This window comes from Chiloscyllium plagiosum, chromosome 4 (assembly GCF_004010195.1).
Source record: "Chiloscyllium plagiosum isolate BGI_BamShark_2017 chromosome 4, ASM401019v2, whole genome shotgun sequence".
Taxonomy (NCBI): Eukaryota; Metazoa; Chordata; class Chondrichthyes; order Orectolobiformes; family Hemiscylliidae; genus Chiloscyllium; species Chiloscyllium plagiosum.
Window position 1 is genome coordinate 110,391,782 of NC_057713.1, and position 12,609 is coordinate 110,404,390.

General features: G+C 36.4%; 1 protein-coding gene across 4 annotated transcripts in view; it reads right to left on the reverse strand.

Annotated features, from left to right (window-relative positions):
- Window positions 1-12,609, reverse strand: part of pou6f2 (POU class 6 homeobox 2) — a 581,389-nt gene that overhangs the window by 558,737 nt on the left and 10,043 nt on the right. The window contains exons 3-4 of one of the 4 annotated variants that reach the window (XM_043688930.1): window positions 8,988-9,062; window positions 7,708-7,839 (exon numbers count right to left, since the gene is read on the reverse strand). The exons of 1 other annotated variant lie outside the window; for it this stretch is intronic. In XM_043688930.1, the coding sequence (XP_043544865.1) occupies window positions 7,708-7,812 (105 nt within the window). In that variant the 5' untranslated portion in view covers window positions 7,813-7,839; window positions 8,988-9,062. Of the gene's footprint in view, window positions 1-6,892; window positions 7,045-7,707; window positions 7,840-8,987; window positions 9,063-12,609 lie in introns of those variants that run through there. 2 more of the 4 variants (XM_043688932.1, XM_043688933.1) reach the window with 2 other exon arrangements.

Here is a 12,609-nt window from a genome sequence, read left to right on the forward strand (position 1 = left end):
GATTAGTTTATTCACCTCTGCAGCACTGCTATCACCAATAATATTGAAGCCAACAAGCCCAATGTGTGTGCAAATTCTTTCTGTTTACAAAGAACATGGCCAAAAGTATTAATATATATAGCTTTCAGGATGCACGAGTGCACTACACTATGAATTCCTGACAATCCTAAATCAGTTGTGCAAAAGATTATGCTAACATTCAGGATTAATTAGCGAATGCTATCCAATCACATAATCACATCTAATGTTGGACACTACACTGAGTTTTGGTTGAACAGGCTGGTTGGGTATGATCAGTACCTTGCTTGTTGCAAACAGCTGAAGGAACATGCTGTTTCATACAATTCACCAGTCTTTGGCAAATATGACCTGCATATCTAGCATTGCACCACTGAAATTAACATTCCACTTTACTCATTTGAGAAATAAATGTCTTTTTCGACTGATGTCAGTAACCTGTTATCAACAAACACCACTGTGCTGCTACTGCAGAGAATCTTGAAGCACTTAACTTCAGCTTCTTGTACAGTACAAATGTTGCTTCACTTTTACGTTTGAATTTATTACAAATTGTTTTGATTATCACAAGATAAAAAAGCTTTGTCAAAATGTGTCTTTGTTCAGCAACTACTCACAAGCTTTTTCCTGAACTTGAAACCACTAGGTTAGTTTCTAAAGGTCTCCAAATTGCAGACTTGCCCATTTTTCTTTGTTAACATTGTCCAAAACAACCCTAGTTTTATTCATCAGCCGGTCTGGACTTTGCGATATCAATAATGTGCTTCTGGTAACAACTGATTTTTGCTAATCTAATCTGTAAATTACGTGGGATTAACTTAATACAGCTCTCTATTACTCTCAACTACATTCATAGTTTCAAAGCACAAAGAATTTTCAAGAAAGCCAGAGAACTTTGATCAAAATGAGTAGGGTAGAAATTTGCCTTGGGCAGTAGCATAAAATGGTAGGTATCAAATCTGCCTGCTGTTGTACTCACCACTCAAAATTCAGTTCCATTGACATCAACAGGATTGAATAACAAGTGCAGCATATAGTAGGCGATGCCACCCAAGATGAATTTCTTCATTACCTGTCTCCTAATTTCATCAGGTATGTTAATGTATATTGGTACGAGCACATTGAAACATGCATTTGGTGGGATAATGATACACACAGATCTCATCAAATTTCCGAACATTCTGAATAGATGCTTTCTTTGATACACAAATAAGTGATGCTTTTACTTAAAACAGATCCAAAATATATACCTCTATTAGAAAGCAGTTCACCTTTCATCATCATTTTCTCAAGCTGTTTGGTACTAAAGATGTAGGTCAAATCTCCTGCATAAAACATGGCTAGTCTATTTTTGTTTCAACTATATTTGTTTTACCAAAAAAAGTAACAAAATGAAAATATTTTTCAGATCTGTAATACTTGGTTGATGCAAGGAAAATGATCAGAGGAAAGAGGCATAAAGCCTCAGATCTAATTTCCCTCAAATTTAAACTTCCAGCCGACAATAAACCATTAATGACTGCCTGTGTGCACCAATTAATGACAGCTAGCAACCAATCCAGTCAATGGATGCTCATCCTCCTCAAACAACCAACATCACCAAGATATGTGCATCTCTCAGTGAGTTCAGCATCACCATCGTCCCACTCATAAAAGTCTATTATATGAATAGCAATTTCAATAGCCAACAACTGTACCTTTGCTAGATTGCAGTAGGTTTTTTTAAAAAAAATCTAGTTTACTGCTACAAATTGGTATCTTTGCACCAAGTGTATACACTTGAACATGCAAGATAATTTATTTTTAACTGTTTATATTGTTCAGGTCATAGTACATTACATCACTTTAAATAACCCAATATGGAGAAAGAAATCTTGTGTTTTTATTCCTTATGTACAAACTTAGGAACATAGGAGCAGGAATAGGCCATTGAGCTTGTTACACCATTCAATGATCTGTGGCCATATTTCTTAATAACTTTGCTTAACAAAAAATTATTAGATTCAAAATTGATAGAAACAATTAACATTAACAACTTATACTTTTACTTCTGCCCAGAATAACTTGTAAACTATTTTCTTTTATCACCTTGCTACTTAAGAGTTAGATTTGTAAATTTATGAGTGGAATACCAAACTTCATGATTAGCATAGTCTGTTCATTAACAGATGCAGCTTTTGTTTAAAGTTGAGAAATACACTAGTGCGATTTAATATCTAAAAGTTTTGATAGAGTACAGTTTGTTTTTAAAAAACATCATTATCCAGATACAACATTCAGGGTTGAATTTATATCAGATTTGGTCTTACATCTCAAGCTCTCCCATATTCCTTTGAATTTCATGAGCCTCCTTTCTCTTGGAATTGGTTTCCCCTGTAATGCTCTATCCTGTAGGTGGAAACATTCTAAATCCATCAGTGACGAAGCTTGAGGAACTGCTTTATTGTCTCACATTACATAAAAGTAACCTTCCCATTCAGCCGACAATGTTTGGTATTGTAATGATTTAGATATAGGCTATGAGATTCCAATAGTGTGTAATAAGTGACCTATTAAAGATATAAAATTGGACATTCCTTATGCATATTGACTGATTACAATAGAAGATTTATTGGCATGAGTATTTAAAAAAAAATCATGCCCATTACTGGGATATAGGATAATTCTCAGACCTAGTCAATTTTAGCTTCCTGTACGTAAAATTTCAAAGGGGCAGAATTGCACATAAATATGAGGAATTACGGCAGGGGTTAGACCGTGTTAGACCAAAGTTGAATCAAATATTTTCTGAAAGAACACCAAAATAAACAGCTACCTGAACACATTTTACATATGGCAGTCTCAATAACAATACATTTATTTTTAACAAAATAAAATGTCAAGTTTGGCTCAGAGGGAACAGGAAGATTAAAGAGCTCAAATTTGAAAGGTTACAAACCACACAATCCTACAATGTTTCATTTACAGAAATCAAATTGGGGGAAACGAATGATCCAAACAGGATGGGACAAAATATTGCTTGACTGATATACAATATGATTCTCAGTACATAGTAAAACAAAACTTGAATGAACTTTTACCTTGTAAACATGAATACATTGAGGAAATAACATAAGAAATTATTGTTTTCCTAATAAAACTGTACAAATTTTATTTCTTGATTCTGGCTGAGATGTCTACCGATTTAGTTTTATGAATAAAGAAACGTCATCACGCACATAAGCTACTTCTCAGTAAAATATTGGAGCACATGCTGCCCAAAGTATTTAAAAATTGACCAACACTTCTCAAATATGAAAAGCAGATTCTGAAGAAACTAAACAAATACTTCTAATTCATTTATGAAGTTAGAAGGTATTTTGTTTTACAGAACATGAAAATATATTGCTCCTTCACTGCTAAAAAGTGAATTCTGGCAAAACAAAAAGGTTTTTCATTGTCACAATGCATTTGGGAGACCAAAAGAAAGCATCTTTTTTTTCAATATTAATTATATTTACTTATATATTTTACAAGAATCACTTATTTGTGACTTCCTGCCTATGCGCAATACTACTTCACAGAAAATAAACTAATACTAGCATCAACAAGTTAGAACTATTAGTTTAAGTATGACACAAGAACACAAATACTTAGCATTAAATTGCAAGAAAAACACAAAACCAATATACTGAAGCAGAGTCTAAATAGCACATAGCCACGTAACCTTCATGAACACTTCATGAAAATTGCAAAGTGAACCTTTCAAACTCAAAATAAAACTTAACTCATTTAGTTTCTGTAACAGTGATGTTTTTAGAAAATGTTATTTTGAGGTTAAAACTTCTATCTTGAAAAGGCTTAATATTGAAAAGAGAGTCATGATACATCCTGAAGCAACAAAATAAGAAACATGTTTAGAATATTTGTCACCAACGCCCCTTACACCATCAATCGTCCCCTTACACACCTGGAAACAGACCCAAACCTGTCCCTATCTACCCATTCATCTCACACACACACACAGCTCTCCTGCTTCATGTCACAGCAGTTTTGTTTTCTCTGTACCTCATTTAACAAGCTGAGCTGTATTATGGTCTTCATACCCAGCGAACATACAAATGCACAGCTAGTCCAAGCCCTCGGGCCTAGAGATCATGATGGCATGGTTGGAGTGTTCCCTGTGGACAGCAGTTGTGAGAAGGGTGACTGGACGCTGTGACCTGCCTGCCTCTGCTGAGACATAAACAGGAGGGTAGTAATACTGATGAACATACCTGTCATGCAGAAATTGAGGCCTCACTCACATAAAGACAACTGTATAAAATATGCTTAAAGTAGAAAAATTAAAAACTGCTGACCTCTGACAATAACACAAATGTATGTCACTATAATGAACTTTGAGCATTCAACATAGCTTAAATAATTTATATTAAATATATTCAAATTTTACACATAGGGTTGATTAATAAGCAATGAGATATTCTTTAACATAAATTGTTATTTAATTTCCATCCGAACTCATTTCAGTTTCTCTAAATTCTTCCTGAAAAGTTAAACTTCAGCAATTTAAATAAATGGTGACCTAAAACAGTAATTAATTTTTGAAACAAAATTAATTTAAATAAAGGGAAGTTAAGAATCATGCTCTACAAATTAAGAAGAATCCAGAAACAGTAGAAGCTCTCTCACACAGCATGGTTTCACATGGCAACTGATTTGAGCAATCAACAAGAACAAAATATCCCTAATCCTCTGGCAATTGAAATTTTTTTTTTCTGTAATCATGTTGTATTTTCATTCAAGAATTTTATTGGTGCACTCGTACTGAAATGTGAGGTGCATTTGTGAAATTCCCTCCAACCTATATGCCCATTTCATGTAAATCTTTACAATTAATGCAATGTAGTGAGAAAATCCTGTTCCTCTCAATTCAACTTCCTCATCATCCTCCAAAACAATCCTTAAAGCATTTGCAGTGCTAGTTTCAAATATTGGACATGAAGCAGATTAATTTAGGTACTGAAAAGTCTGAATCTTGTAAAAAATAAGATTATAGAAGCTACAACATTAAGTAGTATTTCTCTCATGACAGCGGTTTCAATGAAACAAGCAACTTTATGTGGAAATGAGAGTTTACTATTTCATATGTTAAATGTTCAAAAAATGCAAAAGTAAGTGCTTCTTGAATATTCATAATTTTCCCCCAAAATTATTTTTCAAAGCATCATTTAATTTTATTTAAAATATGAATACTAAAAAGATTCAGATTATTGTAGTCAGTGGATGGATTTGCACTAATGGAATAGTATAAATAGAGATTATACATTTCCAAACAGTGTAATTAAATAATGAACTGTACTGTGAAATTTCCAAAATAAAAAATGCACAGGAATGAAGCTAAAGCAATGTAAGAAGATCTTTCTTGTGGACTGAAATTTTGTTTTCAAAATAACTTGACTGTTTTGCCAGTAGCCGAATTGAATGGGGTGGAAATAGGAAAGAAATGGAGAGACAAACAGACAGACAGAGAAAGAGGAAGAAAGGGAGAGACTACACAGAGAAGGTAAGTGAGAAAAAGTAACCTTTTCAGTCCATTTAGAATTGATTTAATAAAATTTTAAATTATATCTACATAAATCCCACGACATCTCCTTCAACAAATATGACCTTTGCAGAGTTGAATATTCTGAGATTAGATACCCTGATAGCCATCTTCCAAGGCTCACAGACGTCCTATGTGGAACACGGTGTAACAGAAAACTACATTTTCAATTTTGAAAAATGGACATTTCCTCTGGACAATGGCATTATGATTTGGTTACAACTGGTCATGAAATAAAATCAGCTGAATCTCACAACACAAAAGGTGACATGTATAAATGTTTTTAAAATATTGTCTTATCTATTATAGGCCTGCCAATTTGGCTTCACCGTATTATCAAGATCATAGACAGTGTGTTATTTAAAGAAGAGGAAAAATTAATATGTACATTTTCTCTGCAACTGCTCTTGACGTTTAACTGTATCTTTTCTTTTGCAAATACTTCAAAAGTATTTTGTTATCTTTAACATTCAGTATTTGAAAACTTGAGGAGACAAATCAATTTGTATTTTTCCAGAAGATACGTGAAGGTTAATCCATTAAAACTGTGAAGCTATTATAAATGCCATTTACTTTCATGAATAGAGAATTAATCAGTAACAAAGAACATTTGGTACTTGTACTGCACCTTAGTTTTGCACTGTGCCAGATTAGCAAATAGTCTCATGAACTATATTTGGAATAACTGATTAGTTTAGCAATAGATATCAAGTAATTCAAAGTTAATAATAAATGCTCAAAAGACAATACATTGAGAAAAACAAAGAGCTATCACCATAAAAAGTACAACTTCAACAAATGAGTACTGTTAGATTTTAAATGCCTTAGGTAGCAGCTATTCAAATTAAATTATAAACAGACCAAAACTAATCTGAATTATTTTATGAATGCAGAACACTCACTGTTGAGGCTGATATTAAAAACAATCTTCAAAACAACTATGTTTTTTATGAACAGTACATCTGCTCATTAAATCTTCTAAGCACTGAGGTAAACGCGAGTGGGCAGGCTCACATTTCAATCACATTTGGAGCTCTTCTCCATCAATTTTCTAACAGAGTGAGATGCTTCCAAGTAACACCTTTCACAGAAATCTTACACATTAAGGAAACAAACAGACAAATACAATTATGTAGCTGATCTTTGCACATTCGATATATAAAATTACATATTGATATATTTGTCCTGGAACAAATTTATAATTTTATGATTATGATTTTATATAATTTACCAAAATATTCTCTAGAAAATGCTTACTTTACAAAACCTGTCTTAACCAACCTTCCTTACCCAGAAGAGCATAATTCCACCAGTTCCTGTGATTATTTGCAGATAAACAAGAAGATTACAAGCCTGGGATTGCTTTCTGGATGATTGTGCTTAAAAGCAAAGGACACGTATACCAGGACTACTTAGAATACAAACAACACAAGAAGCACTAGTGACCCATCTGGTATCCAGTAGACAAAGACGAAATGGCTCTAAAGCCCAGCATGTGAGGCCTTTGAGAAATATTCTTCTGGCATTTCATCACAGCAGCCCTAGACCAGTTTATCTTGGTGGCTTGAGGGAGTAAATAGAGCTGTTTATTAAAGCTACTCTGCTGTATTACATTAGACGGAGCAGACCACCTGGACCTTTTAGATTGTTGTAGTTTTTTTTTAATTTGCAGACTGGCTTCTGCAACAACAAGAATTACTATACTTACTAATGACACACATCATTTGGATTAGGGGTAAAATATAAAAGACAGAATAACATAGCAGACACATTAGTGGAATATTGTAAATCTTGCATGAATGTATACCAGATCAGAGTCTTCACACCTCCTCAATGGTGTGTTGTATAAATAAAATAACAGTAGAAAGGGAATTTAAAAATATTTTGCATGATAAAATCATATTAATCAGTAAACAAAAACCTAAAAGCAAATAGTTATAAACATTAATTGTAAGGGTTGGATGTAAAATTTCTCCCTAACAAAAGCTGTGCAGAACTGCAGACTGGATAGTAGAAAACATACCAGAAATATGAATTATATGAATCATACTGTTATACCCCCATGGTAAAATAAGAGAGGAGTTAAGAAATGGCTGACTCCATACCTGACCAATTACAGCATGCATGGTCCCTGTATCCTGCTGGGCCAAGAGATCGCTATCCATCATACATATCTTGTGAAGAGCAGAATGGGGGTTTCTGCCATGCATCTGTCAATCAATGCTTGCAGTCAAAATCTTCACCAAACAGAGGCAAAAGCAAAAAGTCAAGCTGCTTCACCAAATAGGATTGAAAAAAATCACATGACAGCATGCACACAAACACACACACAAACATACTGCATGTATTTCCTGCACATAAGAAGTGTCCTTGCTTCAAAATTGCAACAACCAGGAATTTGGCATTCAAATAACTGGTTATAAGTGTCCATTTTAAATGAAGAAATGAGGAAGGAAAGCTTTGTTTGGAAATAGAAAATGATTTATGTAATTTGTGCCATTTTTTATAAAACACCAGATTAAGTCACTGACATTCACAGTAACTGTATCCACAGCTGAACAAGAGAATAATGATTATAGATACAATGGCTTATAGATTAGAGAATCTCAATACTAGTATTCTGAAGTGTACTAATTTAAGGTATAAGAAACAAAATGTCAATATATAAAGGTTTATGTATGCATCATATCACAAAAAATTCAACTTTAAATTTAAATTTTGTTAAATTTTCTGCAACACCTTTTTCTAATATACAATAGCAATATGTTAAAATACTGCACAAATACATATAACAGTTGAATGGAAAATATCCTGCACTAATATACAAACAAATATTTATATTTGTCAAAAGTGAGAGCCAAAGATCGAGATATTCATTTATACTCACTGACAATGAATGAGGCGTGATTACTGCCCAGCACAAAATTAATTTACATTCAGAAAACAATATACGCTTTTGATGTAAATAAATCACCTTCTAATTTGCACTTTTACACATTTGTACTTTACCCAAAGTTAGTAAATCAATATCCAAATGTCATTTCAATTCAAATAAAGGGCGTCTGAAGTTTGGGCTTTGTAATTTGATTGATGTGGCAAAACGTTTGTAAAATATTTTTGTTATAAAATACTCCCCGCACATCGTTCAATAAAAGGTTGACATAGGGTGCATCTAACCCCGTTTCTAATGTATCACGGAATCTTTTTTTATTTTAATTTGTTTCATATTTCTTCAGTTCCAAGACAATGTTGACAAATGAACGTTACCACCAACTCAGCAGCACTTGCTCCATTAGACAGCATCAAACTGTTTGCCTTTGCTACAAATTATAAAACATCATCTCCAAGGGAATGTTTTGACGAGTTCGGTCTTCTATCTTTTTACCTGTGAGGTATTCAGAGCATCCAGCTGCAGAGACAAGCTTTCTTTGCTGTTGTCAGGCCTTTAATTATTGTCACTCTGGGGGGTCATAGAAAGTTATGATTAATTAACTACGGAAAACAATTTCGGATGCAAATTAGGTTTCTTAAGTAATGTTAGCGACCACTGATGAAAATCACTGAATAGGACAATTCCCTGAGCGATGTTTAACGAGACCCACAGTCACTGCAGCACGGGGAAGGATGAACCGCTCTCCCGGTCACGAACAATAGACGGCGCGTTTTCAGGGACCTTGATCAGGAGCTGGATGCTGTGGACACTCATAGACCAACATTACACAAATAGACACTGCACATACTCCCACTCTCTTTCTTATCCGCCACACACACAACTAAACTGTTCACATGCACAGACCCTCAAGTACACTACATAGACACTCAAGCTCCATGACACATATCCTTATTCACTTATACTCACTGTATCATTATCCTTATTCACACTTCTCACTTCCAACACATGCATTGTGACATTAACACTCATCCACTGTAAAATAAACCTTCACACATACACACTCATGCTCACACCCCTAGCCCTACATTTATCGCACCTTCACATGCACCTCAAATTCAGCTCCAACACAGTCCAATGTTTAACACACACACTGACACCATTGTATACACACCCTTCCCAATTTAAAACAAAACAGAAACACACCTCACACTCCCATTCGAAATTACATGGCCCAATCATATACATACCTACACTTCTCACACCCCTCACACTCAATACCCTGCTCACCCAAATACAGCACACTGTGCACACTATCAAAGCCTCCTTCAGTTCATACACATCCTGCAACTCAGCCTCTCACACACCCAAAAACAACCTCAGTTACCCCTCAGATTCAGACAAACCACGCACTCCCAAGTCAAACAAACCAAGAAAAGTCCACACACGTACACACCACATAAACAAGCACACAACCACGCTCCCAAATCTGCAGCTTTCACACTAGCAGTAGATAGCTCCTCGTACACATACACAGACCTCACAGTTACATATACCCAGAAGTGTGAGGGCTGTGTCTGAATATACATCCCTCATGCTTACCTCGCACACACTCACACCCCAGTTGCAAAAATAACTAACAATTATAAAAATCATTATATACTTTTGCTTTCCCCCATACTTATCCATCATGCCTCATGCTCACGCATTCAGGCATATTTACATCACACACACCCCTTCACAGTTATATGCTTCCCATACTCACAAACATTCCACACACACACATATACACAATCCCTTGCATACAAACCCATCTCATATTAATGTAAACCCCTCACATACTACTCAGTTTCATACAAAGATCACCCACATTCATACCCTCACACTCAAACCACCCACTCACGTTCAGTGCCACACAACCTCTCATGGCAAAACAGTCTTTCACACCCATACACAAAAGGATACAGTGTCTCACATGCTTGTACACCCCTCACACTTGCAAATACCTCATTCACCCACACATGGTAGTAGCATTACCATTGAATTGTTAATCCAGAGACACAGGGAATGTTTGGGGGTATCTGAATTCAAATTCTACCAAGGCAGATGGTGGATTTGAATTTAATAAAAATCTGAATTAAGAGTCTAATGATGACTAAAATCCATTGTCAATTTTTCAGAAAAACCCATTTGGTTCACTTAAGCCCTTTAGGGAACAAAACTACCATCCTTACCTGGTGTGGTCTACTATATGATTCCAGACCCACAGCCATGTGGTTGACTCTTAAACTGCCAACTGGACCATTAGAAATGGACAATAAATACTGGCCTAGCCAGCGACATCCTCATCGTAGTGATTTCAGCTATGATGTCAATGGTTATTACTCTCACCTCACCTCTGGAATTCATTTCTCTTGTCCATGTTTGAACCAAGGCCACAATGAGGTCAGGAACTAACTGGCCCTGATGAACTCAAACTGGGTGTCACTGAGTAGATTATTGCTGTGTATGTGCTCTTGATAGCACTGTTGATGGCAGCCTCCATCACTTTGCTGATGATCAAGAGTGGACTAGTGGGGCGGTAATTGTCTGGGTTGGATTTGTCCTTCTTTTTACATATAGGACATAGCTGGGCAATTTTCCACATTGTCAGGTAGATGCCAGTGTTGTAGCTGCACTGGAACAGCGTGGCTCAGGTAGTGGCATGTTTTGGAGCTCAAGTCTTCAGTAATATTGCCGGAATATTGTCAGAACGCAGCAAGCCAGGCAGCATCAGGAGGTGGAAAAGGGATGTTGTCAGGGCCCATAGTCCTCGCAGCATTCAGTGCCTCCACCGTTCCTGATATCACGTGGAGTGAATTGAATTGGCTGAAGACTTGTATATGCGATGCTAGAGATCACTGGAGGTCAAATATGTTTTTCCCTCTTGTTGGTTCTCTCACCACCTGCCACAGACCCAGTCTAGCAGCTCTGTCCTGTGGGACCTAATTGCTCCATCAGCAGTAGTACTGCTGAGCCACTGTTGGTGGTGGACTGAAATCCCCCAACAAGAGTATGTTTTGTGCTCTTACCATCCTCAGTCCTTCATTAAAGTATAGAGGAATACCGATTCATCAACTGAGGGAGGACGGTAAGTGGTAATGAGCAGGAGGTTTCCTTTCCCATATTTAACCTGAAGCCATGAGACTTCATGGGGGTCTGGAGATAAGATAAATTATGTAACAGAGAATCAGGCTGATTATAAAAGGTTCCGAGGGGAACAAAGAAAAACTATGCAAGAGAGAGAGAGATACAATGAGAAGAATAGAATAGCAGCTCATATAAAAGAACAACCAACAATCTTCTATAGGCAGATAAATAGTAAGAGTGTAGTAGAAGGAGAAGCAGGGCTGATTAAGGATTAAAAAGGGGAATTATACAGATTCAGGAAAGGAGCATAGCTGAGGTGTTTAATGAATACTTTACACTTGTCTTTACCAAGGAAGAAGACATTGCCCGAATCATAGAATCCCTACAGTGTGGAAGCAGGCCCTTTAACCTATCCAGTGAATATTGTCCCTATGAAGAGCATCCCACCCTGTCCCTGTAACCCTGCATTTCAGAAGGTTAACTCACCAAGCCTGCACATCCCTGAATGCAATGGGTAATTTAATATGGATAATCCACCTAACCTACATATCTTTGGACTGTTGGGAGGAAGCCAGAGCACTCGGAGGAAACCCGCACAGACACAGGGAGAATATACAAGCTCCACACAGACTGTCGCCCAAAGGTGGAATCGAATCCGGGTCCCTGGCACTGTGAGGCAGCTGTGCTGACCACTGAGCACCATGCCATCCTGTCATGGTGAAAGAGGAGTTAGTTCAGATACTTAAAGAACTTGATTGAGTTTTTTGAAGAAGTAACAGAGAGGATTGATGAGGGCAGAGTGGTAGATGTGATCTATATGAACTTCAGTAAGGCGTTCAACAAGGTTCCCCATGGGAGACTGATTAGCAAGGTTAGATCTCACGGAATACAGGGAGAACTAGCCATTTGGATACAGAACTGGCTCAAAGGTAGAAGACAGAGGGTGGTGGTGGAGGGTTGTTTTTCAGACTGGAGGCCTGTGACCAGT